At 45.5% G+C, this 27,434-nt stretch overlaps 1 protein-coding gene and 1 long non-coding RNA gene across 2 annotated transcripts; both read right to left on the bottom strand.

The window, feature by feature from the left end:
• Window positions 1-581: 581 nt before the first annotated feature.
• Window positions 582-18,493, bottom strand: LOC310771219 (angiotensin-converting enzyme-like). The gene is made up of 12 exons (XM_083663877.1): window positions 18,076-18,493; window positions 12,716-12,892; window positions 10,898-10,985; window positions 8,910-9,053; window positions 5,871-6,062; window positions 5,137-5,234; window positions 4,809-4,978; window positions 3,216-3,439; window positions 2,949-3,093; window positions 1,697-1,795; window positions 1,027-1,149; window positions 582-921 (listed from the first exon to the last, which is right to left on the bottom strand). Exons 1-12 carry the CDS (start codon window positions 18,295-18,297, stop codon window positions 711-713), a joined length of 1,893 nt encoding a protein of 630 aa, XP_083520003.1. The 5' UTR covers window positions 18,298-18,493; the 3' UTR covers window positions 582-710.
• Window positions 18,494-24,955: 6,462 nt separating this feature from the next.
• On the bottom strand, window positions 24,956-26,446 carry LOC310771220. Its single transcript, XR_014552397.1, has 4 exons — window positions 26,395-26,446; window positions 26,133-26,225; window positions 25,608-25,676; window positions 24,956-25,202 (listed from the first exon to the last, which is right to left on the bottom strand). It is a non-coding gene; the product is annotated as an uncharacterized lncRNA (long non-coding RNA).
• Between the last annotated feature and the right edge of the window lie 988 nt (window positions 26,447-27,434).

Genomic DNA, 27,434 nt, shown 5'->3' with positions numbered 1-27,434 from the left:
AACCTGACCTGTGTATTTTGGTGCTATTGTGATTTTAATCTACATTCCTACAGGTGAGTTTAATGTGTGTCGTTTTCCTTTAGTCACCTTCTACCTACCTTTGACATATATGCAGTATGTCAAAGGTAGGTAGAAGGTGGATTTTTGTCTACTCAGTATTAGCCTGTGCAATCTTACCAATATCCTGAGGGGTAGCCCTCAGGGATGGGCAGAGCTTACAAATATCCTGAGTAGCCCTCAGGGATGGGCGGAGCTTACCAATATCCTGAGTAGCCCTCAGGGATGGCCGGAGCATACCAATATCCTGAGTAGCCCTCAGGGATGGGCGGAGCTTACCAATATCCTGAGTGGTAGCCCTCAGGGATGGGCGGAGCTTACAAATATCCTGAGTGGTAGCCCTCAGGGATGGGCGGAGCTTACAAATATCCTGAGTGGTAGCCCTCAGGGATGGGCGGAGCTTACAAATATCCTGAGTGGTAGCCCTCAGGGATGGGCGGAGCTTACAAATATCCTGAGTGGTAGCCCTCAGGGATGGGCGGAGCTTACAAATATCCTGAGTGGTAGCCCTCAGGGATGGGCGGAGCTTACAAATATCCTGAGTGGTAGCCCTCAGGGATGGGCGGAGCTTACAGATATCCTGAGTGGTAGCCCTCAGAGATGGGCGGAGCTTACAAATATCCTGAGTGGTAGCCCTCAGAGATGGGCGGAGCTTACCAATATCCTGAGTGGTAGCCCTCAGGGATGGGCGGGAGCCAGTTGAGGTCTGGCCAGCCCAGGGTCTCGTTCACATTCTGCTTTTCTAGCCATTTAATAATGGGTTCAAAGTATCTCATCAGTGCACCGGCGTCCATCTTGTTGGTGCCCAGGGCTTCCTGGAGCACTTCAGGCCAAGGTTTGGAAGAGCCAGCCCGAAGAATCTTCCTGGAAGAAGATTGAAATGGTTGCATCCATAAACTGCATCCTTAAACATGACTTGCTCGTATCTGTAAATGTGGTCAGCTCTGGAGGCCCTATGAGTTCACATACTCTAAGATGGCCCCCGCCTCCTTGGAGCGGTAGATGTCACACGTGTGCAGAGGGCCTGTGTGCTTTGCTGCCTGACACAGTTTCTCGTGGAACTGGAACTGCAGGATGTAGCTGACAAAATACCTGCAATAATAATAATCACCACCATCACATCATCATCTGTATTTACCTTTTTGTATTTACCATCATCTGACACTCTAGTCTCTTAGGTCTATCCAAATCGAGCCATTGCACACAAGCACACACACATGCAGACAGAGGGAGAGAGAGACAGGAAAATCCTGCATTTCTACACCACCTACTGTATCTAACCATCATTTTTCATCTTGGGGCCCAGAAGAAGAAGAAGAAGAAGAAGAAGAAGAAGAAGAAGAAGAAGAAGAAGAAGAAGAAGAAGAAGAAGAAGAAGAAGAAGAAGAAGAAGAAGAAGAAGAAGAAGAAGAAGAAGAAGAAGAAGAAGAAGAAGAAGAAGAAGAAGAAGAAGAAGAAGAAGAAGAAGAAGAAGAAGAAGAAGAAGAAGAAGAAGAAGAAGAAGAAGAAGAAGAAGAAGAAGACCTTTGGTGTGCCTTGTGTTAGTGACTAACACAAGGCACACCAAAGGTCTTCTTCTTCACATCTGACTAACAGTTAGTCAGATGTGGCAGTTGGAGATGTTTGGACAGGATGCTACCTGATGTATGGTGTGTTTCCAGGAACGTGGAATTTTGCCCCCGGATCAAAGTGCTCCTCTGTGCGCTTGGTGGGCGGGCAGACGCCTTGGTATTTTGTCCTTTAAAGAGTAATGGCAGAAGGAATAGATGGATTCAGTTTCCAGTGTGTTTGGGTCATTGAAAGGCACTACACAAATTGAATTATTATTATTACGGTATTATTATTACTAGAAATATTGCACGCTTCGCACGCGCATCTCACATATTTGCATCTCTGGGAGCTGCCCACTAAAACCACAGTCATGTACTGCTGGCCACTGAGCAGCTCCACTAGAGCTGTCGGGGGTTGTGCCTTGCTCAAGAGCACCTCAGTAGGTGTTGAGGGACGGTACACACACACACACACCCCTTGTTCAATGTGTTATTATTAGTATTGTAATTTGCTACTGTTGTGTCAGCTAGAATTAGCTAGACATATTTTCTGTGAAGCCCTCTGAGACATGCTTGTGAATTATACAAATAAATTGTCTAGAACCTTGGCGTTAGGGGTGTTTGTCTAGAACCTTGGCGTGAGAGGTGTTTGTCTATGGGATTCTTCTATGGCATTACTCCAAAGAACCATTTTCGGCACCAATCATTTTTGCATCAATCATTCACTTTCCCAAACCACGTTTTCTCAGCTGGTCCAAAGATTCATATGAGTAGGGGGCCACGGTGGCGCAGTGGTAGCGTTGTCGCCTCACAGCTAGAAGGTCCTGGGTTCGATTCCCACCCGCGACGCTGCGAGCGCTGAAGGAGTGTGTGCCCGTCCGCATGTCCTCAAATGCCCACTGCCTGGGTCGGGTCGTCAAAAGGGCCTTTCTGTGTGGAGTTTGCATGTTCTCCCCGTGCCCCCTGGGGGTTTCTTTCATATAGGAACCCCTCACCAAAAACATGCAATATCCTGGTCGCTGAAGTGGTTCCTCCTCTGATCGTTCGGGGCGCCTGTTCGGGGGAAGGGGAACTCGTTGGAATAGCGTGAACCTCCCACGTGCTATGTCCTACCGGTGAAGCTTCCCCTGTCAGGTGAAAAGAAGCGGCTGGGCATGTCTCGGAGGAAGCATGGAGCCAGTTTCGGCTCTCCCCAGATCAGCAGAGGGTGGAGCAGCAACCAGGATAAATACATTAGAATTAGCACTAATGGGGGATAAAAATGGGATGGGATGGGAGGGGGAGGGGGGTTTGTAAACAAATTAAAAAATCTAAATCAAATGAGTAATCTTAACTGCCAACCTGAGGTACCACCAGTCAGAGTTTAGGCGCTCTGGGGGCGTGCCTCCGCTGAACACGTCCCATCTCCATTGGTCGATTAGGTAGCCAAAGGGGAGGAACGCGATCTTGCTTAGAGCCGTCTTCAACAGGAAGTTAATGTCAGTCTCTGCAGGAAGTGATTACAAATAAAGCACTTAATAACTCGTGAATTTTATTGATTGTTTTTCGAAAAGGTTGTCACTATATTCTGAAAGGTGCTTTTTAAGTGAAGTTTATTATTATAATTACCATGGTCAGCGGTCAGAGTCTCCAGTAGGCCGATGGTGTACAGATGTTTGGGTGTGGAGGCGGAGAGACCCAGGACATCGCCGATAGCCTCGTGGAAACCGGGGTTGGCTCCTCTCCGGAAGCCTACAGGCTGGTCCTTGTACTGCAGGTAGTACTCCACATGTCCCATCTCATGGTGCACGGTGGAGAGAGCCTCCATAGTCACTGTGGTGCACATCCTAATCCTGAAGAGGAGGAACTATCAATTCATTCCTTATCAGTTAGTATAATCAACGACAGTATTGTAGCCGTCTCGATGGATAAAGTGAGCACGTTGGTCCTTGGCCAACCGGATTGTCCCTTTGGTCTGATGGTTAACATGTTGTGCTTGTGAATGACAGACCCGGGTTCGAAATCAGCCCTGCCTGTGTCGTTATATTGGTGTCAGAAGTGGGATCTGTCGGTAGTAGGGGTGCACCGATCACGTTTTTTGCCACGATCACCGATTGCCTATGGGAAATATCTGCCCAACCGATCATCGACTGATCACCGATTACCTTGTAGGATTAAAAAAGTTTGGAAACGTTAATTCGGTCGATTATTTCTCCCCTTTAATAATACCAATTGGTATTGTATTTTATATTGTTGGAAAGCCTGATTAGTGATAGGGCTTTTTTTTATAAAAAATAAATAAAAATAAAAGCTACATTCCTTACTTGTTTTATATGTTTAACTGCTGTAATTGTTTAAATTGTATTAGTTCTGCAGAGAGGTTTTGCAGGGTTTACTCAGCTCAACAACTATCTTCAAACAGCAAAATCCAAGTGACAGAATTTAAATTGGCTGCAACTACTCTAATAACATACTTATTATTTATTTATTTTCAAGTTGCGCTCAGTTTGGTGTGAAAAGTATGTATATTGATATTGTTCTAGCAACTAAACCAGCGTATATGCTTTGATTTTCAATGGGCAGCATTTCAAGCAATTTTATATTGTATATTGTTTTTAAACTATTTTGGAACAGAAAATAACCTTTTTTTGTAAATTTTTGTATGACAGCAGTTTTAATACAGTAACTTAATATAAAGAAATATCGGCAATCAGCCGATCGCATATATGAGGTCAAAATCGGCCGATACAGATTGCGTGCCGATCGATCTGTGCACCCCTAGTCGGTAGGGATCACGGTGCGGTCACCGGAGGCGCAGGGCGCCCCGGTTGCGTGAGGGAGCGGAAGGACGCCATAAACGGGATGATTGGCGGCAGAGTACGCGGAAGCGCAGGGGAGGGGAGGCAGTGTAGCGATCCGGTCTCTATGCATAAAGTGAGCATGTTGGTCCCTTTAATGGTTAATGTGTTGCGCTTACGAATGACAAACCCGGGTTCGATACCAGCCTCGCCTGTGCCGTTACAGTATTATCAACGGTAATGGCAGATCAATACAGTAGTACTAGTCAAAAGTTTTGACACCTGATTGAATGTATACATTTCTCATGAACTTGAAGCCATTCTGATCTAAAGGCTTTTGCTTAAATTTCTTTCCAAAGTTTTTGACTTTCCATCCAGGCAAAATGTTCTAAGCTGACTCCGCAGGACCTTTTCTGTTGTCTACCTGAAGTCTCTGCGGTTTAAGAAGTCCGAGGCACCCCCGTGGCACACCACCTCCCGATCAACAGGCTTCACCAGCATGGATTTGTCCCAGAACTCCTGGGGCATCTCCAACAAGCCCAGAGAGGTGAAGAAGTCCTCAGCAACATGGAACATGCGTGTGGCATTGTAACCCTGGAGAAAGAGAGGTAACAATGAAATGCTTCACCTCAGTGGGTTCTAGCAAAGCAACCTTCAACAGAAAAACAGAAAGGGTTTGATTTCATTGTCTGCAAGACCTAACAACTGAATTTCACTTTTTCCATAGTCATGTCAGCTTTCCCCTGACTTACTTGTTTGACCATTTCATCAGTCACGTCCACGTTGGGTTTGTCAGGGAAGGGGACCATCATGTCATAGATATTGTGCCAGGTCTGAGCCCACATGTTTCCTGAAGGAGAGGGAGAACAGACACTCGAGCATCAGCATCAACTTGCTGATCAAATTCCTTACGATAACCGCACCGTTTCAAATTTTCATTATCATTAAAACCGTGTTACCGTGATTACCGTGTTACCATGGTTACAGTGCTTTGAAAAACATGGTAAATACTGTCCATCATCAACCAAAGTTGGCAACCGTCTCCCAGATGCAAACGTGCAGCCTTGGAGAAATGATTTCAGTGAGTGTATCAATCCTTTTTGGGTCTGAGTTTTCAATATAAAACGTAACATGATTTCAGTGAGTCTCTCACTACTCTTTGAACATTTTCAGCAATTTATTACGAATACCGTGATAATACGATAACCGTGATAATTTTGGTCACGATAATCGTGATGTGAAATTTTCATACCATTACATCTCTACTCACAAGCACCGTTTCTTTAAAGCAGTGAGACAAAATGACTGGCAGGCAATGGCGTGCCTCCCTCGATACTGTGGACTGTCACCAGGAGTTGGTGTGATTACATTTCACTTCCTCCTATGCATCTATAATAACTGTTGATGTATAGGCTAGTCTAGTATGTAACACACATTCATCCCTCCAGCCAGGTACTGGCAACATCAAAAGGTGCATCTGCCCTACCTAGCAGGTGAGCTGGGATGGGTCCTTGGAGGTTGATGTACTTGGGGCCGTACTGCTTGTAGAGCTTGCGGCGGACAAAAGCATGCAGTTGCTGGTAGAGGGGCTCGACGGTCTTGTAGATTTTCTCCAAATCCTCCTCAAACGTTGGAGTGTCATACCAGGAGCGCCAGTAATCTCCAGTGTCCTTAAAACCTAGACAGGACATAATGTTCATCTTGTCAGATGTTTGCCTGATGTATATATATTTTGAATGTACTGTGCACACTACCAGTCAAAAGTTTGAACGCCCCTGATTGAATGTTTTTCATGATCTTAAGGTCATGTCAATCTAAAAGCTTATGCTTAAATGCTTGTTTCTTGCACAAGTATAAATAGTGAAGTTGATCCTATGTATGAAGTTCTTTCGATGCGCTACGCTCGCTCGATGCCTAGGCTCGGCCGCTACGCGCCCTCGCCCGTAGCTCGGCTGCTGCGTGGCCTCGCCTGCCCAATTGGCGAGTGCGGGTGTGTGTGTGTGTGTGTGTTGCTCACTAAATGTTATTGCATCAGTGATGTCAACAATGCCTCCGTGTGTGTGTGTGTGTGTGTGTGTGTGTGTATGTATGTGTCCCGTTATGATATCACTGATGACATCATCAGTGTGTGTGTTAGGATGACGTCATCATTCCTACTTTGACGTCGTCATTCCTACTATGATGTCATCGATCACTGATGATGTCATGATTCATAAGTGTCTTTCATGCCTTTCGCTGGTGATGTCATAACACAGGTGATGTCATATTCGGGTCTATAAGGGCCTGCTCCTGCACGCCCTCCTGGTAAAACGGCTAGATCTTCTCGACGGTCGCCTGATTGCCCACCAGGAAGAAGCAATCCAGGCTCTGGCTTCCAAGGCCGAGGATCAGTACGCCCTCCTGGTAAAACGGCTAGATCTTCTCGACGGACTAAACCCTCCTGAGGGGGTCATTCCGCAGCCTTCTGCCCCTCCTGCCCCAGCTTCCGAGCGCACCGTCGTTCCGGAGGTTTCCAGACCTGCTACCCCCCCGGTCACAGCGGCCGTTGCTTCTAGCTCTGCCTCTCGGCCGCCTCCAGCTGCTAAGCGCATATTCTGGGGGGGGAGTTCGCGTCATCCCAGAGCAGGGGCAGCCACATTTGAGTCCCAGCAGCCATCTGTACCGTGATCTGACCGGCAGGGTTCGCATCACACCAGAGGAGAGGCAGCGCCGTTTGGACACCCGGAGCTGCCTGTACTGTGGTCGAGCCGGGCATTACCTCTCCTCCTGCTCCCGGCGTCCAGTAAGTGGTCCCACCGCTCGCCGGCCCGTGGTACTCCCAGTGGATCAAGACTCTACGGGTTCAACCCCGAAACCCATACGGTTGGGCAGCGTTCACGTGACCCAGGAGTGGCAGTGTGTCTCCAAGAAGGTTAAGGAGTTGGAGAAGACTGTAGATCGTCTCATTGAGAAGTTCAATCACTGCCTGCAGATCAGCTCCGTCCCCCCGCAGGGGGACTCCGAGTCTGCTGTCCCTGAGGCACAACCTGTGGACCTTCCCCTCGCCGAGTCTGAACCCGTACCTCAGCAGCAGCCTATTCCAGTTCTTGACCCACACGTAGGTTCCAGCTTGATGCTGGGAGGTCCCCGTAGTGTCGTCAGCCCTCGGTCAAGAGCAAGAAGAAATAAGAGGCGTTTAAAGGAGGAGGCGGTGAGTGACCTCCCCAAACTACAGGTCGGGAGGGCAGGCCTCGCTGAGTCAGATCCCCCTGTGGCTCTGCCTTCGGAGACGGCGGCATTTGACCCTTTTGATGGTCTCCAGCCTCCCATGTTTGGATCGTGCCCCGGGGGATGGCCGGCTCCAGAGGATCCACCGGACCCGGTAGAAGTTCTGTCTACGTATCGGTCTATCTATGGCTTCGATATCCAGTATTAGGGAGGAGCACCTCCACTGTCCTACACCCCCTTTGGGGTCTGACCACCTGCATCTAACCACCTGCTGAAGAGCACCTCACTCTCCTACACCCCCTTTGGGGTCTAACCACCTGCATCTAACCACCTGCTGAAGAGCACCTCACTCTCCTACACCCCCTTTGGGGTCTAACCACCTGCGTCTAACCACCTGCTGAAGAGCACCCCCACCAGAACCTGCGGATTTTCTGTCTCCCAGATGCCATCCTTGATGGCCTCATTGGACGCCAGGTGGCGTCCGTTGAGGGGAGGGTACTGTTAGGATGACGTCATCATTCCTACTTTGACGTCGTCATTCCTACTATGATGTCATCGATCACTGATGATGTCATGATTCATAAGTGTCTTTCATGCCTTTCGCTGGTGATGTCATAACACAGGTGATGTCATATTCGGGTCTATAAGGGCCTGCTCCTGCAGGTCCTGGCCAGTGATTCATAAACTCACATCAAGGATCACACCAACCTCTGCAACCTCGGCAACCTGCAACTTCTGCAACCTGCAACTTCTGCAACCGTTCCCAAACCTCGAACAGTGCAGCCCCAGCCATCAAGTTCCACAACACCCCAGCTTCTCAAGACTTACCAAGTTTCCCGTGGCCCTCAACTACCCGCGAATAGATCCACATGTCTGACTCTGATCCTGACAGTGTGTGTGTATACCCCCCTATGACATCACTGATCAGTCTTGTCACAATGCCTCCTTGTGTGTGTGTGTGTGTGTGTGTGTGTGTGTGTGTGCGCGCGCCCTTATGACATCATCACTGATGATATCATTGCTGATGTCATCACATCATTAGCTAATTAACCTTAATTAAAAAATTTGGCTCAGTCAGGTCACCCGCAGGGGTGCCCTTTACACACCCGAAGGTTTCAGCCCGATCGCACGTAAAACGGCATAGCTGTGGCCGAACACAGAACTTGAAACAGACAAAGCCCGCATACTCAATTTTAATTTTATACATAGATATATAGAAGATAGATAGAAGATAGTGTTGTAAAAATAAAGAAAAATGTATCCAAACTTTTGACTTGTAATGTTCTTGCAACATGTCAGGTCATGGTGAAGTTCCTACCATCAGCTTGAGAGGCCTTGTTGCTGAGCTCCACAAATTGGGGGTAGTACTTCCGAAGAGGTACACCTGATGCATTGTGCCAGCCCTCCCAGGCGTACAGCAGCTTCTTGTAGCTCTTGGAGTTGGCCATGATAGATGTCAGCTCTGGAGAGAGAGAGACAACAAAATCAACACACCCTCAGTCACAGAGATGACAGCAAATAGAGGGACGCTGAGGCCTCGCCTCCAACAGAAAGAGGAGGCTAAAACAATAGATATGTGTCCACTTAGCAGTGATGGGCAAGTTACTCAGGAAATGTAATTAGTTACTTTTTTCCAGTTTTTTTTTTATCCCCCGTTAGTGCAAATTTTTTAATTTATTTATCCTGGTTGCTGCTCCACCCTCTGCCGATCTGAGGAGAGCCGAAACTGGCTCCATGCTTCCTCCGAGACATGGGCAGTTAACCAGCCGCTTCTTTTCACCTGACAGGAGAAGCTGCACCGGTAGGACATAGCACGTGGGAGGATCACGCTATTCCAACGAGTTCCCCTCCCTCGGAACAGGCGCCCCGAACGACTAGCGGAGGCACCACATCAGCAACCATGATATTGCATGTTTTGGTGTGGGGTTCCTATATGATGGAAACCCCCAGGGGGCACGGGGAGAACATGCATACTCCACACAGAAAGGCCCTTTTTGACGACCCCACCCGGGCGGCGGGCACTCGAGGACATGCGGACGGGCACGCACTCCTTCAGCGCTCACAGCGTCCCAGGTGGGAATCGAACCCAGTACCTTCTAGCTGTGAGGCGACAGCGCTTACCACTGCACCACCGTGCCCCCAGGAAATATAATTAGTTACTGATTACTCCTTTGAAAAAGTAAAAAGATTACTTTACTTATTACTTGGTATCAAAAGTAATTAGTTATGTTACTCGTTAATTTACTACATCACTTTCGCTGCCCCCCTTCTGAAAAAGTGGCGTACGTTTAGCCAACTCCTTTTAGAACTGAATCCCCTTTATTATTATTATTGATTATTAAAATTTAACCTTAGAGGAGGAGTCAACAACCAGCCAAACCATACTTTTTATTTGTCTTCTCTTTTCAGTTTTAGAGCTACAGGATATCAGACAGATTGGTCATTCCACCTACTGGAATGACCTACCTTTGATGCTCCTGATAGATGGAACAAACTTCAGGACTCATCAAAAAAGGTTCCAAGGCACTCTTCATTAAAAAGCTTTAATATAAGGCTAGTTCTTCATAGAACAGAATAAAACAGCCAACATGTTTCGGCCATAAGGCCTTCTTCAGGGCTAGTTGCAAAACCTCAGGACTCTCTTAAACTGGACAGACTGGTCTCCATAGAGACGTTCAGGTCAGGGTCTCCATAGAGACGTTCAGGGTCTCCATAGAGACCTACAGGGTCTCCATAGAGACGTTCATGGTCTCCATAGAGACGTTCATGGTCTCCATAGAGACGTTCATGGTCTCCATAGAGACGTTCAGGGTCTCCATAGAGACATTCATGGTCTCCATAGAGACGTTCAGGGCGCTACTTGAGGATGCATTACATAGGAGATGCACCTGCTTTGGATAGCCCTTTTACTTGTCTGCATCTGTGATTTTTATGATGTACTGCAACTTTTGTCATTGTAATTGTATTATTGTAATCAGGACATCCTTGAGAGAGCTTGCTCTCAATGGTCCTCCCTGGAATGGATAAATAAAGGGTAAAAAAAAAATATATATATTTGCCTAACTACCTACCTAAAAAAGGAATTGCGTTGTGGCAACGCAGTAGTCTTGCATAGCCAGACCTATCTCCACACTTCGTTTTAGCGCTCATTTCCCATACCAAGCCCTTGTAAACATGCGAGAGCCTGTATCTTCCGGATGTGTAATTACAGGTTTCCACCCGTAGACACAACAGAGATTGTTCTGCAGATATTCGAAGAAATCGGTTTCAAATAATTCATGTGAAAATGTATTTATACCAACTTACCAGGATCCAGGCTCCAGCAAAGGTTTGGCTTTGGACACACCTTGGCTGTTGAATAGATTTTGTCCATGGTGCTGAGAATTTCATTATACTGGAGACAAGAAAAGAGTGGAAGTCATGCTTTCATTTTAGAAAGAGTTCAGCATTTCTGCTAATATAGTAGTACATTACATAATATAATATATTATATATATAACATATATATATAGTAGTACATTACATTATATATATTAGGGCTGTGGCGATTCACTTATCTCCCGATTCGATACTATCACGATTCTTGGGTACCGATTCGATTTATATTGCGATTCTTAACACATTCACTGCCAGCCGTTTTTTCAATACTGTAGGTAGGTTCTGCCAAGGTTTTTTTTTGAGGATTCTGGCTCATCTTTCAAGAGCCGAGGATTCTTTTCTGCTAAGATTTTGTGAACACAAATGATCTCAAAAGAACTAATAGAATGTGTGCTTTCTCTGTCTAAAAGAGATAGTTTGTAGAGTTAGTAGTGATGTAGGCATTAGCAGTAGAATACAGCATGGTTTCAGCGTCTGAAAATTTATTCTGAGATAAATGGCTTTTTGTGAAATTCGATAGAACAGTCACTTTAACCATTTATTTTTGGCGTAAGACGTCAGACATCTAAACAATAGTTTTGAACAGTAATTTCCTCCATAGCAGCAGGAAACCCCCCTCTCCTTCAAACTCCTCCCTCCGTGGGTGTGTCTCTGATGGCTTTGCAGCGTTTGTCACAAGCGAGGCTCTGCCTGTCTGTGCTGCCTGGCTGCTGGCGGCTGCTCTTTGGGCGAGTCTGCATGAGTCGTTTTGGTTGTGAGCTCAGCTGCAATGAAGCTGCGTGCGATTGTGGGCTTTCTGCCGCTGTTTCAAAGTGTGTTGCACGCATAATCTATTATGCAAATTTGCAATCCCCCACCGCCAGCTCCCAGCGCGATAATGCGCGAAAGCGAAAGCGTTTTCGCCAATCCATTTTACAGTATGATAATGGTTTCCTCGCGCGTTCCCCTGCAGTTTTGGCTCGGCTTTTTCTAGTCTGGAGAGCACTGTCGCCACTTAGTGGGTCGGTGGAATGGGTTGTACACGTTCGGTGGCTCCAATATTTTTATAGGAGACGTGGGGGGCGTTGATCCACGTCCCACCGTATCAACACGTCATTGGCAGTCAACCGTTGGATTTTTTTTGACGTATCAACTCGTCATTGGCAGTGAACGTGTTAAGTATTGCGATTCTACGATTATTGCGATTCGATATTACGATTTATTGCGATTTTTGTTTATTTTTTTCTTTTCTTTTTTCAGTTTGTTTGCTTTTTTACACTAGATTAGAACATGGGAAAAGTTGAATCATACATTAGAGACTGTATATTATATATCATGAGTAGGGCTGGGCGATATAGTTAAAAACAGGGGCGGACTGGGATCATAATTCAGGCCGGGCATTAGATACCAAGCAGGCCAGGCCGATATGGGCCGACGCGCGTGAAATTTGGGGCGCTTGAAACCCAATTTGGGCCGTTTGAAGCCAGATTTGGGCCGTTTGAAGTCCAATTTTACAATGAGATGCACCCACTTTAACCCTGAAGTGTAATTATTACTTCAGACTAACTAATAAAGTAATAAAACCACATGCAGTGTTCGAGTGACATCACTCAGCGCACAATTGCTCAACTTCATAGACATTGTGACATCATCAGTGAGATCACAATTGTTCTCGAGTGACCATCACTGATGACATCATCCAATGTGGGACAGAAATTGAAACAAACAGAACCCACTTCCTTGTATATGATGATGATGACAACAAACCTCCTTTCTGTCATTCTCCGGCAGGTTGGCGGCTCCCAGTCTGCTGATCTGGCCTATCAGCTTCTTGACGTCAGTGAATTGCACAGGGAACGTGTCCACGAACTCAGGAGGGAACACCTGCTTGGCCTTCTTCCCCCAGGCCTCGGTGAAGGCCTGCTTTTCTAGGTGTGCATTTACCTATAGAGCCATGGGGGGAATGAGTTTGTCATCTCTGCAAATATTACCTTAAGTTTCAATCTTAAATTTGTCCCTTAGGCAATATCTTTGCCTAAGCTGAGGGATTCACTTAGGAGCGTTCCATAAAGGATCTTAGGTTTACTCCTTGCTTGTGTTTAGACTGAGGTTTTTACGGTAGTTACTGTCAGAATACAGCACAGAGCACTTCAGTTACCATGGTTACGCACGCTTCACTCTGCTCACTTCACTCACAGCATCCTTCAACATTAACATGACTTGACAGCATGTTATAGCTAGCTTCTTCCAAATGGACAACAATGAGAATATAGACATAGAAAGCCAAACTGGACCGAAGATGAAAATGTTATTCTCCTTGTAGAATGTGGCAAGCGTAAGCAAATTATACAAAGTAATTGTTTCTATGATGCAGCAGCCGTAAAAAAAAATATGCACAAACAGAGGATGTGGCCAGAAATAATGGACAAAATCAATGCAAGAAATCTCTGTCAAAAGAACCGTGGAAGATCTCATGCCTTTTGGTTCTGTGCTTCACTAGCGGGATTCTGGGCCAGGATATTTGACTGGTACTCTTAAGGCCTCCAAAATAAACCTTCAGCCGGAGGCAGAACTCGCCATCTTTGGCTGCTCGGAGACTTCTCTGAACTTCCCTGTCTGGGACCCGTTTCTGGCCTATCTTGACGAGGTCAAGGGTGACGGGTGACTCGCGGACCCTTTGCGTGGGGCCCCACGCACAGCATCTCCTAGAAGCACATAAGCACCGTATGTGGCTGGTAGCACTACGTTGTAACACTGAACGTCCTTATATATGTTTTTTTTTCTTTTCCTTTTTTCTCTCTGTGTCTGAGCCTCTTCAACCACCATAAATTCAGCCATTCTGGTATGTTACTCTAGCCCTTTTCCCACATGCGCTTTGTACCGCAAAATGACCGGTACGTGGTCTAATGCCTGCATGTGAGAAAGGCGCCGTGCTGGTATAAGCGCGACCCCGTCGTCGCGGAGATTTCACCACTTTCCAGCCTGTCAGAAGAGCGGTATGCGCTTTAGCGGATACTAGTGAGAAACGGGTGCAGTCATTTTCCGCGACACTCTCATGGGCGAGGTGTACACACGTTGCTTAATGTTCCAGCGGGCATAATCTAATCATTCGCGCACATTAAAGCAAACTGGCGAAATGATCTTGTGATAATAAGAGCAGTAGCCTATGTCAGCTTCATGTGTGGGTGTGCTGTGCTGATTTTCCCCTCTCCTCTCTGCTCGCTCTCTGGCCACAGTCCGTCCTCCTCCTTAAGTCACAGCCCGACAGGGACTAAGCAAATGCACGAAGCGAAAGTGGAAGTATTTTGCTTACGTTGCCGACAGCCAAGGCAAGCCCGGACACATCAAATGAAGCCAGTCTGTAAAAAGTGCTTCAACGCGATGCAGGTGAACGGATAAACAAGCAAACTTATTTCACCATTCAGAGTTTTGCCGACACGTCACTCCCCACCCGCTCTGCAGTGCCGCCCCCCCCCCCCACATACAGGCAATTTCGCTGATAGATTCCCACATGCCAGAGGAGAGGTGTGAAGGGAAATGTCCGATATTGACTTACAGGTAATTTTCCGGTACGCATGTGGGAAAACGGCTTATGTTACACAAATAATTTAGTTACTAAGGACCTTGTTGCAACGCATAATTCATAAGGGAATAGGGATGTCACGATACTAGAATTTCTACTTCGATACCGATACCCAGGAAAATATCGATACTCGATACCATTTTCGATACCACGCGGCGGGATGACAACACATCAAGAGGCATAAAAAAGAAACAAACAGATGGACGGACAGATGCACGCTTCTCCATAATCTAGACCTGATAAAATTCACTAAAAACTTTGACCTTACACAGCAGATTACACCTGCTTCTAGTCATCAGCCTATCACAACACAGCAGATTATACCTGCTCTAGTCATCAGCCTATCAGAATACTTTGAATTTATTGAAGCAAAAGATACCCACCAATGACAGGGAGGGAGAAATCAGTGGTATGTTTGATTTTTCATTAAGAGAAAGCACTGCTGATATTGATACAGTTGCAAATGAGTATTGTATCCGTTTCAATTTTTTAGTATTGATACGTATCGATACTATCGATACCTGTTGCAAATGAGTATTGTATCCGTTTCAAATTTTTAGTATTGACTTTTATCGATACTATCGATACTTTTGACAAGCATATAAGGGAATACTTAAGTTAAGTAGCTAAGAGCAAACACTCTAGATCGAATGGTTTTCCCTTACTACATCCTAAGGTAATCTTTGGGTGATTTTATGCAACAATGTTTTTCCTAAAGGCATCCTTAGATAAAAGTTTAAGGGTAACCTTACAGCACAAACTAAAAATATCAAAAAGTCCGACAGTTGAACAAATAATCAGTTGACATATTAAGCTCGCAAGACCCCCTGCACATTTATTCAGAACACGCAAGCAAAGTTGGCCACTTTGGGAGGAAACTGAGCCTGTCATTCTCCAAATCAACCAGGGCTCGAGTGGATTTTCACTCCTGTCCCTCCCAACCCAGTCCCACAAAGAAAACTCCTGCCCGTCTTAAGAACAATGACTCCCATTCCGACTGTTTATTTAACTACATATTTATATCAACCTGATTTATTGTTACCGTAAATTTCGGACTATAATAAACTATATAAACTATATATAACTATATAAACTATATAAACTACCGTAAATTCCGGACTATAAGCCGCGGCTTTTTTCCCGTTTTTTGGCCTTTTTTGCCCCCTGCGGCTTATATAACGGTGCGTCTTATCTATGGATTTTTTCCAAAAAAAAAAAAAAAATCTCTCTTTTTTAGCACTCTTTCTAACTATAAATCCACTTCTGTTTTAATTTCCTCTCTTGCCCTCTTTTAACAACATAACATAACATAACATAACACAACACAGGTAAGCAGAAAGAAAAAGACGAAGCAATCACGCCATGAATGAGGAAATGACTCACCTGCTGGAGGCTGGAGATACACCGCTTGGGCTAAACTTTTACTCCGTGAAACACTATCGATTAAGTCCGACATCGCTCAGAGGTTTTGAGCAGCTTGAAAACAAGTTTGAAAACGTGCAGAAGTCCATCCACTCACTCACTAAAGAAAATAATGCAACCGTGAAGAGTTTCACTCGTGTCCAGCCATCTGGCCGAGTTAGAGCCGAAGTCCCGAACACAGTGAGAAAACCTCCCGAAGGTGCTGCTGCAGCGGGGTGCATATATTGTCCGGCCAGCCGACCGAGAGGCATGCGAGCCGGGCACTATTAAACAGTTGGGGTGTGTGAGGTGGCTGGCTGTGGAGGTGGCGGTTTCTCCTCCTCCTCCTTTCTTCTTTCTTTCCGGCCTGCCACCGAGGGCCATCTTCATCTGCCTACTCCGCTGGCCCGACCGTCAACTCATCCTCCAGGCTGCGGGGAAGAAGCCCCTCACCTGGGAGGGTACGCGCTTTTTCGTCCCGGCAGGACCTCCGCGTTGGTGCAACAGAAACGCGCAACATACAACAGCATCATCGAGTCAATGGATATCGCTTTGGCGTACTGTACCCAGCGAGACTCGTCATAACCATTGATGGACAGCGGCGGAACAAGAGCTCAAAGTGAAACTGCCGAATATCTTTTGAGTTGGACTGGTCAATAGTACTGTGGGTAACTAAAATAAAAAAATAAAAAACGGAATTCTCTCTTCTTTAGCACTCTTTCTAACTATAAATCCACTTCTGTTTTAATTTCCTCTCTTGCCCTCTTTTCACCACACCGCGGACACTGTGTGCACTGTAAAAAAAACAAAAAATACCACAATGTGTGATTTTGTCTGGGGATTAGTGACCTGACTTTTGTTTTGTTGAAATGTTAATAAATGGGAGCTTCCCCAAACAGCCATCCATTCCCGACAATCCCCTCTGTGCACGAAGCCTTACATATGGTAATTAAACATCAAAACACCCGCGGCTTATAGTCCGGTGCGGCTTATAGAAGAAAAAAATAGTCACCTTTGAAGGTGCGGCTTATAGACCGGTGCGTCTTATAGTCCGGAATTTACGGTATATATAACGGCTTTTTCCCCGTTTTTTGGCCCTGCGGCTTATATAACGGTGCGGCTTATCTATGGATTTTTCCGGAAAAAAAAAGAAAAAAAAAATGAATTCTCTCTTCTTTAGCACTCTTTCTAACTATAAATCCACTTCTGTTTTAATTTCCTCTCTTGCCCTCTTTTCACCACACCGCGGACACTGTGTGCACTGTAAATAAAAACACAGGTGGTGTTGTGTTATGTTGTTTTGTTGAAATGTTAATAAATGGGAGCTTCCTCAAACAGCCATCTCTTTCCCGACAATCCCCTCTGTGCATGAACCCTTACATATGGTAATTAAACATTAAAACACAATTAAAAAAAAAAAAAAAAAAACATTAAAACACCTGCGGCTTATAGTCCGGTGCGGCTTATATATGTAACAAACAGGCAATTTTGCTGCTGCAGCTTATACTCCGGTGCGGCTTATAGTGCGGAAATTACGGTATTATGATTCCTGTCCCGCCGGCTCCCATTTACTTTGTTCCTGTGAAGTTTTCAAGTTTCTTGTCATACCGGCAACAATGCAAACATCTGTCACCTGCAATGAAACTCAGAGCCCACTCAACTTCACTGTAGTAAAAGAAATGTAAAAAGGAATATCAATAAGAAGCAAGTTTCAAGCAGAGTAATTAAAATCAGATATCAAAAACATACTTCGTAAAAACAAGTAGGTAAAAACCAAAACAAACCCCACAGGATTCCCGAAATAATGTCAGCCTCTACCGTGCATCCATTTGTGAGTGGGAGGTGCCAGTCCGGGCAGGGACCTCTCTATGGGAAAGGTTCAACTCACACCAGTTCAACATGCCTAATCTCTGTATAGACTGCCCATTGGTCACATGACACCGGCCTGGGCCCGAGGAATGGAGGGGAACTCAACTCAAAACGTGAGTTTTTTATTTATTTATTTATTTATTTTTATTAATTTTATTTTAAATTTTTATTTATTTTTTATCTATTGTCAGATAAACGGGCTTTCTCTCCAATGGGACATTTTTCAGACTTTTGGGGTGTGCGACCAATGACATGGAACCGTCGTCGTACCTACCTGCAGCTTGGAGTTGTGGTCTGTCAAGTTGGTGTTGTAGTTCCAGCTGGCGGTTTGACTCTCGAAGAACACCTCCTCGGCCGTGCTGTTGTAGTCACTGACGAACCTCGCTGCTTCAGCCGCGGTGCTGGAGTACTCCCCCGGCAGCCAGCGGGCAGGCAGAGCCTCACACAGTCCCAAGACCGGCAGCAGCAGCAGCGCTGCTGACACAAAGCTGTCCATCCTGCTCCACTTGGCTCTCAGGGAGGAAACACACTACAGTGCAACGTGTCAGAAGAGTTAGAAGAAGAGGCAAAAAAAACCTTTTCGTGAAGTGAGAGTGCGCCTCCTCCACCCTGGGGCTGTTGTATCATCCACTCCCTCACACGCCTCCACCCTGGGGCTGTTGTATCATCCACTCCCTCACACTCCTCCACCCTGGGGCTGTTGTGTCATCCACTCCCTCACACTCCTCCACCCTGGGGCTGTTGTCTCATCCACTCATTCACACACCTCCACCCTGGGGCTGTTGTCTCATCCACTCCCTCACACACCTCCTTCCTCACCCTTGTCTGCTGGTTGAAAGGCACAGAAGCCACAGCCAGCTCCTTGTTAAGGAGCCGTTTAAAGCAGCCCACACTTCTCTGCAGCCTTGCCTCTCTCAGCAGTCTAAAGTGGAGGATGACATGGGAGTGGTTTTTCACTCCTGTCCCGTGCCAATCCCAGGCCAGGGTAAAAAAAAAAATCCTGTCTCGTCCCACTCCTGGTAGAATGACTCCCGTCCCATCTCACTCCCATTTTTTTTATATATATATTTTAGTCTCTAGGCAATGCAATGATTTTGATTTGATGTTCTATCCTTCTTAGATTACTTTGTGTTCTATTGCACTTTTAATTCGCACCATTTGGCCATATCTAATCTATCTATCTATATATCCCCAACATAAATGGGAGCTCGGGCTCTGTGTGTCTGTCCCACTGTGACATCAAACGTGATGTCATAAATCCCACTGTGACATCATCAGTGATGTCATAAATCCCACTGTGACATCATCCGTGATGTCATAAATCCCACTGTGAAAGCACCAGGGATGTCATAAATCCCACTGATGACATCATCAGTGATGTCATAAATCTGACATCATCAGTGATGCTGGTCTCATTCGGTCTCATTGGCCACACAGCAGCCGAGTTGCGGGTGAAGCTGCATGGCCAGCTTGGTGAGCTGCAGGACGGGTGAGGTTTATGGCAAGAATCACTGCCATAAACCATAATATTATTTTATCACCCAGCACTACTTGTACAATAATAACAATAACAATAATAATACTAACAATAATTTGTCTATTTGTCTGGTCTATTTGTGTGCCACAGTGTTTTCGTTCCCCCGGCCATAGAAATGCAGCAGTAGCTAGCAGCCAGAACCTCGCCAGAGCTAGAGAAAAAATAAGAAGCATGGACATACCAAACGAAGTATTCAAATAAGTACTTGAAGAAACTTGCCGGATCCATAACATCACATCTTTGAAGCTTTGGTTCCTGTGTTCCGCCCATAGCCGACGCAGGGAGTCATCATGGCGAACCCGAAGAGCACTGATGGCCGTGCCCACGGCTGAAAACAACAAACCCCACGGCTATTCTCGCTAGCTCTCTCCTAGCTTAGCCTAGCTCTCCACCTCTCCACACACAGCCATCTCTCCCAGGCTCTCACGCAGCTCCCCTCCCCCAGCCAATCCCAGGTGAGCCAGCCTCTCTCTCTCACCTAACCTCGCGCCACCAGGCTCTTCTCAGCGAGAACTCTCACCCAACCCGCGGCGGCCAGCCACGTATTGTTGTAGCAGATTGACAGCCAATGAAATGGCCAGGATTTTCACGTGACATAGGCTACAGTGTTAGAACACTGAGTATGTAATCTACAACTCTTGAGACACAGGTTCGAATCTCACCTGGGGGACACCTTTTTATGATGTAAAGGTTTATTTACCCCACCTCAAACAATTGTCATGCACCATTGCTGATAACTAAAACATGTTTTTAGTCAACATGAACAACAGTTGATTCATTTTAATACAAAAATATCAACTATTACATGATTCACACTGCAGTTTGACAGATGACAGGTGACAGGTGCAAATGAAGTCAGGCACTTTTCTGCTCCCAGTTGAAGTTTTCAATAAAATGTCACATGAGGCAGCTTAGCCTAATATCTACATCAGTTCAGTAGTTTAGTTTGAAATGTGTAGTGGCTATAGCATTTTTTGTACAGATAATTGTAGAGGAAGGCCCAAAGTATAGCATGTAATAGCATAATTATTACACTGCATAAATCATATTGATACTGTACTGAAAACTGTTGCATTCAAAAATGAATTTGATAAACAAACTATTTGACCTATTATAATTGAAAACAAGCTGAGCAATGCCCTTGAAGATGAAATCAAGTGAAACAAATTATTTCCTTAAAATCAATGTTTTATTACGGTAAATCCACTCAATACACATACATACACACATACCATATATACAAGCAAATGAAGTGAATTGGATTAATCAGGACCCCTATTCAGTCCACATTAGAGCCACAGACCTCCATTTGATGAGATTCTGTCTCTCGGGCCCAAATCTGAGAATATGTTTTACTGTCAGATATGATTTTGTCAATCTGTACTGTTGGTAGAGAGATAACAGTGAAACTATGATCAACACAATCATTCTTCTACATTCCCTCATTGTGATAACTTCTTGCAAATGAAATAATGTTGAAATTTGTAACAATTGATCATTTTGCTGGGGACCCTCTGAAATGCCTTCAAGGACCGCATGTTGAGAACCACAGATGTTAAGGGCATGATGGGAAGCACATAAAAACAATGACTGATTCAAATGTGTAATGTATAGTGTTATAATCCTAAAACATCATTTATTTTTCTCTGCTGTCCACCTCTCCTTTTCCATGCCATAGAATGACAAGGCTTGAAATTCACGCCATGTCATTTCTTTTGTCATGCCTTTGTCTTTGTATAAGTCGAGGACTTTACCAGGACAGTAAATGTATTTTCCTCTCACTCCTGGAAACACTGTGTGAACATGTTTGCTGTTTGGGCCCTTAGCTGTGTCCGACAGAAACGGCACATTCTCCCCTGTGGAGAGAATGCTAGTTTCCTTTTCTTTTCAGCTTTGTCCTCCACTCTGCGCTTTGTTAACTGCAGTTCACGCTGAAAGAACTCGGTGTGTGCAAACTCTTCAAAGGCCATTCTGGGATTTGTCAGGCCCTCTGCAGAATAAGCTTTAAACACCTTTGTGGAGCAGTAATGATATCTAACGGGCCCTTGTTGATAAAAGTGATGAATTGATGATCCATCACCTTGGTATCGGGATTTTGGCTGGCCACATGAGAGACATTTTTTTATCTGCCTAGGTTTTTGATGTTGTTGTTGCTGCTGCTGCTGCAATATGTCCTGCACTATTTTATCTATTTTATCCCGTGTTAGTGGCTCTTCAGGTGCTGGTTGTGAGACCAGGTCTGCTGGATTCACAATGGCTGGCGGCAGTGCTACAACTGGGACATGGACTGTCTCGCTTCCCTCAGTTAAACTTTGCCACAGTTTTTGTGTCTGAAAAAGTTTATCTGTACTGGTGTTCAGTGATGAGCTTGTGTTCACCAGTTTAGCCAGGTGTTTTATGTACTGCAAAATATGGTGTTTGGTTGTTGGATGTAGCAGACTGTTTGGATCTGTGGCAGACTGATGGACCATAGTATTGTACTCCTGATCCACAAGCTTCAACATGTTGTTCTGTCCACGGTACTTGTCTAGGAGGCCGTCGATAGCATCTTTCATAGGTGATGTCCAGCGTCGGTGGTCCAACACGAACAGTCGTCCACCAGTCTTGATTGGTCCAGTGCGGGCACTCCTTGGTGAAGACTGCAATGGCAGGGGTGGGGGTGGAATATTTGAGGTTTCTGGAACAAAGAAAATAAAGTTTAATTGATATTTTATTCATATTTATTCAGTTGATGTCCATGAGTATAAAACGTGATTTAAAATGATATTTAAAATGCTGATCCTTGAAATTGGTATCAACTTACCCATTTTAACTCGAGGTTCCATGCTTCCTTGGGACAACATCTGGAGAAACTGGAACACAGGCACAGCAGTGGGTGGTGCTGTGTTTGTGGATGGTGTTGGGCCAGGGGCGAGTGGCACAGCAGTAGGTGGTGCTGTGTTTGTGGATGGTGTTGGGCCAGGGGCGAGTGGCACAGCAGTGGGTGGTGCTGTGTTTGTGGATGGTGTTGGGCCAGGGGCGAGTGGCACAGCAGTGGGTGGTGCTGTGTTTGTGGATGGTGTTGGGCCAGGGGCGAGTGGCACAGCAGTGGGTGGTGCTGTGTTTGTGGATGGTGTTGGGCCAGGGGCGAGTGGCACAGCAGTGGGTGGTGCTGTGTTTGTGGATGGTGTTGGGCCAGGGGCGAGTGGCACAGCAGTGGGTGGTGCTGTGTTTGTGGATGGTGTTGGGCCAGTGGGGAGAGGCATGGACACAGAAGGATCATCTTTGCCACGCACCTTATGTTTGTCCCAATTAAGCAGAACTGGACGACACTCTGGCTCTCTGTATTCAAGGCCAAACCTCTCTCCTGTGTCCCTATCAGAGAGCTGAAGTGCAGGGTACTTCTCCTTTCCCCTTACTCTCTTTGAAGCAGAGTTGAGCTCAGTTATCAGTAATGGATCAAATACAGCTGGGAGGATTACATCTGGCTGCTTGAGGTCCAGAAGCCTTTGGTAGTTCCATCGTGCCACTCCTGTCATGCCCTGGGCCTGGAACAATTCACAGGAAACATGAGTTCCAGTAATCCACTGGGCCTGGTGGAAATGATACCCCTCCTGCTGTGAAGTCCCTCTGACTGGAATCCAGATTGGGACTTTTGCGCCTTCACCAGGGACATGATTAAGCTGCCGAGTTCCCCCATACCTATACATGATTCCCTGTGTGACCTCAGGGTCACTGAGGCACCCACGGAGAATGTGCACCCTCTGGATGCGCCATGTCTTCAGCATGGATGGTTTGAAGAGCGGTGTGTTGTTTGGGTCTGTGGTCAGGTGGAAATGTCGAAGAACGTTCTCCACTCTGTAAACCAGTTCTGTTGGCTGTGGAATTCTAATCCTACAGTGCTGTCTGATGTGCTTTTTTGTAGGATTTGGTGGCTGAATCCCGCAGAACTGATAAGCAGCTTTGAGCTTCTGCAAGTCCTCCTGATCCACGACAGAAAAGGCAGCGGAGAGATCCTGACAAAATGTGCTGTAGAGGGGGTGATGCTCTGAAGTGCACTCCCGTGTGAAACGCCTCATACAGTGAAACAAATCCAACTTGACCACAATGTTGGAGTTGTACTGTGTACGGGATGCACAGGTGTTCTCCACACTCCCAGCAGTGGACTCAGTGATGATGGATGGTGTGGTCCTCCAGGCATCCTCGTAGAGGTGCTCTCCGCGGGCAAGGTCAGGGATTCGGAATGGGGCACAGCAATCCCTGAACACAAGGAGGAGGAACTGATTACTATATATGCTATAAAAAAAATATATAATATAATATATAACCTATTACCCATAGGATTTCAGTAATATTATACCAGTTACTTTATCAAGTAACAAGTTACAATTTGAGTTACCGGTACATTTCTTTTTGATCAAAGCGCATTGAAACAAAGATACAATCATTTCCTAATCAAATTGTGTGTTTTTATGCAACTAATCGCTATAGATGACAATAACAAAGGAAAAGGATAACATTTAGAATTTTGGGCCGGTTTACACCGACTACAATCAGTTTAAATTATATTTCGGGATGGTTCCGGGACGGCGATGTCATTCAGCTACTGCTGTTATTTTGGTGAAAGTAATGCAAAAGTAATGTAATAAATAACGAGTTACTCTACACAGACAGTAATATTGTAAAGTAACATTACTTTCAAATGAAAGTAACTAGTAATATGTAGTATATTCCATTTCGAAAGTAACTTTCCCAACACTGGTTCTGAGTGACAGTAAAAGGACCTGGAGGTATTTCTCACCTGTCTACCCAATGGTAATTGGCCTTCTCCACCCCTGCATCATTGTACCTCTTGGCTAACCCCTGGTACATGGGTTCAACGGACTTCTCTGTCTCAGACTGCACCATCACCCAGGAGACAATCATCCAATTCTCGTTCATAACTGCATAGCTTGACATGGTGCCAGATGACATGGTCACTTTTCGGGCCACCTTCCTGGTGTGATCAGACCGGAAGACCTGTCCAAATGTGCCCTGCAAGATTTTAGTCATCGCTGGTTCTTGGCACTTGTACTCATCAATGAGGCAGTCAGTCAGGTAGAAAGCAGAGACAGAGGTCCCATACCACCCATCTCTGTCAAGATAGGCTCCAAAAGACTGTGGCGTAGACTGTGGCGTGTCGTCCTTCTTCTGCCCATAGACCCCAGCATCAGCATCCCAGAGGTTCTCTATGCTCCAGATGTATGCCAGATGAGCTTGTTCATATTTAAGGTGCATCAGCTCATTTACCTGGTTTGCCATGTCTGAGGGTGACTTGCCAGTGCGCCTCAGCTCCCAAAGCACTGACTTACAAATGGCCTTGTGGTAAGTTAAGGATGCTGGTATAATGTGTGTGAACCGCTTTGGCAGCTTATCCAGCCACAGAGGATTGTCAGCAAACCAAATCTTCTGGCACGCCCTGCAGCGAAGGCGTGAAGCAAATATGTAGTATTGTCCACTCGTGCCAACGATCACTCGAGGCCTACCAACACCGCCTGAGACAATATCTGGCATTGGACAACCATGAAGACACGGGAGGACGTAATTATTTCTCAGTCTCACCATGATGTCATTCTCTGGTTTCCAAATAAAAAATGGATGGAGCTGAAAGAAATTGCGCGATGGGAGCGCTGACACAGTCTCAATGAGTTCTGCCTGTGGAGGGCAACGCCATAATGAAAGGGCATTTCCAGGCTTGAGCTTATGTTGATGGCCAGGCCACAGTCCCAGAGATTCCAGCTCCATCTTCATCCACATTTTCTGATGATGGGAACAGGTCCAACGGTGTATATCCTTCTCTGGTGTCTGTGTCGGTGGGGGAACAGCAACAGCAACCACAGGAGCAGCTGTGGGAACAAGGATAAAAATAAAAATTTACATAATTAGTGACATCATTTATACATATTCCATTATGAGTGAAAAAAGCATCATCTGCACACTCAAATCTGTGCAAAAAAATCATGTTTATTGCAAGCTTTCGGTCATAGACCTTCTTCAGGAAGCCTTGAAGAATGACTGACCGAAAGCTTGCAATAAACACGATTTTTGCACACATTTGAGTGTGCAGATGCTGCTTTTTTTCCCACTCATTTGGATACTCTAAAGCTCCAGCACCTCAGCAAAGTCTGATACAGATGAGCAGTGGTCTTTTCACCATTTTGATACATTCTATTATTATCACAGATTGTACAATACTTGAAAACATATTCTGTCCACAGTAACATCTTCAGCGTAGTTATAAAACCTCTTACTGTGTGGTGTCTCTGGTGTATGAGGGTCCAGTCTGTCTCTCTCTGAGGGACCAACAGCAGAAGGACCAGCTGACAAGGAGGACAAGGAGAACATTCACACATTTTAATTTCTTATTCAGTTGAGTTTTATCAGTATTACCTTTCACATTTAACATTTCTTCCGTGCTCGGAAACGGAACAGAGTGCACTTGCGTCATCAACTATGCCTGGAGTTTATCCTTGCTCCGTGTGTTGTCTATGAGGTTCGGAACGGTTGGCTTTCCCACTGGCAAGTGTTCCGTGCCCGTGCACGCCAGGGCGCTCCCCAGACCACCTTTTCAAGTGGATCCTGTCAGGGTTCTCTGTTGCGCGACCGAGTGTGGAACGGAACGCAACGTTCACACTCGTCAAATGTTTCCGAAACTGGGGGCAATTTGAAGACAAGTGTGCTCGGGAACGGTACCGGGGCGCCAGTCAGAAAGCCCCATACGAGTCATATGGGCCACAGTTTAAAAGTGAATATGAAAGTCAGCCCATGATACACACCTGGTGCTGAGACAGTCCTCTCGGTTTGCTGCGGACTTCCAAGCTCTTTCACCATAAACTGCAGCTCAGGAGGAAGCGGCACAGGTCTCTTCACTGTAGGCATGACAGGAGATGCAAGGACAGAAAGACAAGGACAGAAAGACAATGGGATAACAAGAGGCATTCATCAGCCAGTGATTTAAATACAATAGTGCACGAGAATGTATTTATAGGATTAATAGAAATATATTGCAGATGGAGAGCCAAATTATACTGCAATTACCATCTACTAGTTTCTTGTGCACTTTCCTTTGGGTGTCAGCAGGTGGAGCACTTCGTCTGGACACTGAAGCAGATGGCCCTAAAACAGACATTATTTACTTAGAAACATGAAACAATCGGTCTTGGTAAATGCACAAACTACCAAAAATTGGCTTCACCTGCTAAGTCTTATAAATTCAAGGCATACTTCATTCTGATATTTAAAAAAATGTAATGGTAATATAATGGACACACTTGATTCATATACACATTTCTGTGTGGGTTGAAGTTCAATCATAATAATCTATTTGAGCCTTTATTAGTCTAAGCAGGGGAAGCAAGATGACTTTTCATACTTTAAATAACATGCACGAAGGGGGGGGGGGGATCAACTTACCCTCACCGTTGAGATCAATTCATGAACCCTATTCGTTAGTAGGAAGATCAGCATGCAAACACAATATTAGTGGAACATGGACAGAACATGGACAGAACGTGGACAGAACATGGACAGAACATGGACAGAACATGGACAGAACATGGACAGAACGTGGACAGAACGTGGACAGAACATGGACAGAACATGGACAGAACATGGACAGAACATGGACAGAACACAAAAGGGACGGTTTAATTCATGGATCCGTTTTGGAGAGCAATTCATTGTGGCTCGATCCAAAAGGCGTGGACTTTTACTAAACCTGTTTTCTTTTGTGTGGCGTGTCCTGGTACAGCAGATGATGATGATGATGATGCTGATGATGATGATGTAAAAGCAGCAGCTGGCAACACACAAAAAGATCCAATCATATAGCAGACTCACATTCAACCATTGAGCCTAAATCTAATTTGAATCTTCAGTCACTAGGTAATTACACTTTTTTTATGTAAATAATACAAAACAACACATTTTGGGCATACTGGGAAAAACACCTACTCATGACTTCAGGTGCACTTGAGGCAAGAACTGGTGGACAGGAGACCGAGGTGGACTCTTTCTTTCTCAGGTACTGCTGCAGTCTGTACCTCTGAGTCCCTGGAAAAGACTTAGTCCCCATGATG

This window comes from Poromitra crassiceps, assembly GCF_964638095.1.
Source record: "Poromitra crassiceps genome assembly, contig: HAP1_SCAFFOLD_441, whole genome shotgun sequence".
Taxonomy (NCBI): domain Eukaryota; kingdom Metazoa; phylum Chordata; class Actinopteri; order Beryciformes; family Melamphaidae; genus Poromitra; species Poromitra crassiceps.
Note: the sequence above shows the minus strand (reverse complement) of the source record. Positions and strands in the feature narration are given on the sequence as shown.

What these genes read in the sequence shown, in the direction of transcription:
- LOC310771219 (XM_083663877.1), bottom strand. Translation starts at nt 18,297, where the DNA reads ATGGACAGCTTTGTGTCAGCAGCGCTGCTGCTGCTGCCGGTCTTGGGA. An exon ending in GACTCTGACCGCTGACCATG is followed by an intron (nt 3,094 to 3,215) that starts GTAATTATAATA and finishes CACTTCCTGCAG; the next exon opens with AGACTGACATTAACTTCCTG. An exon ending in GAGGCGGGGGCCATCTTAGA is followed by an intron (nt 922 to 1,026) that starts GTATGTGAACTC and finishes ATCTTCTTCCAG; the next exon opens with GAAGATTCTTCGGGCTGGCT.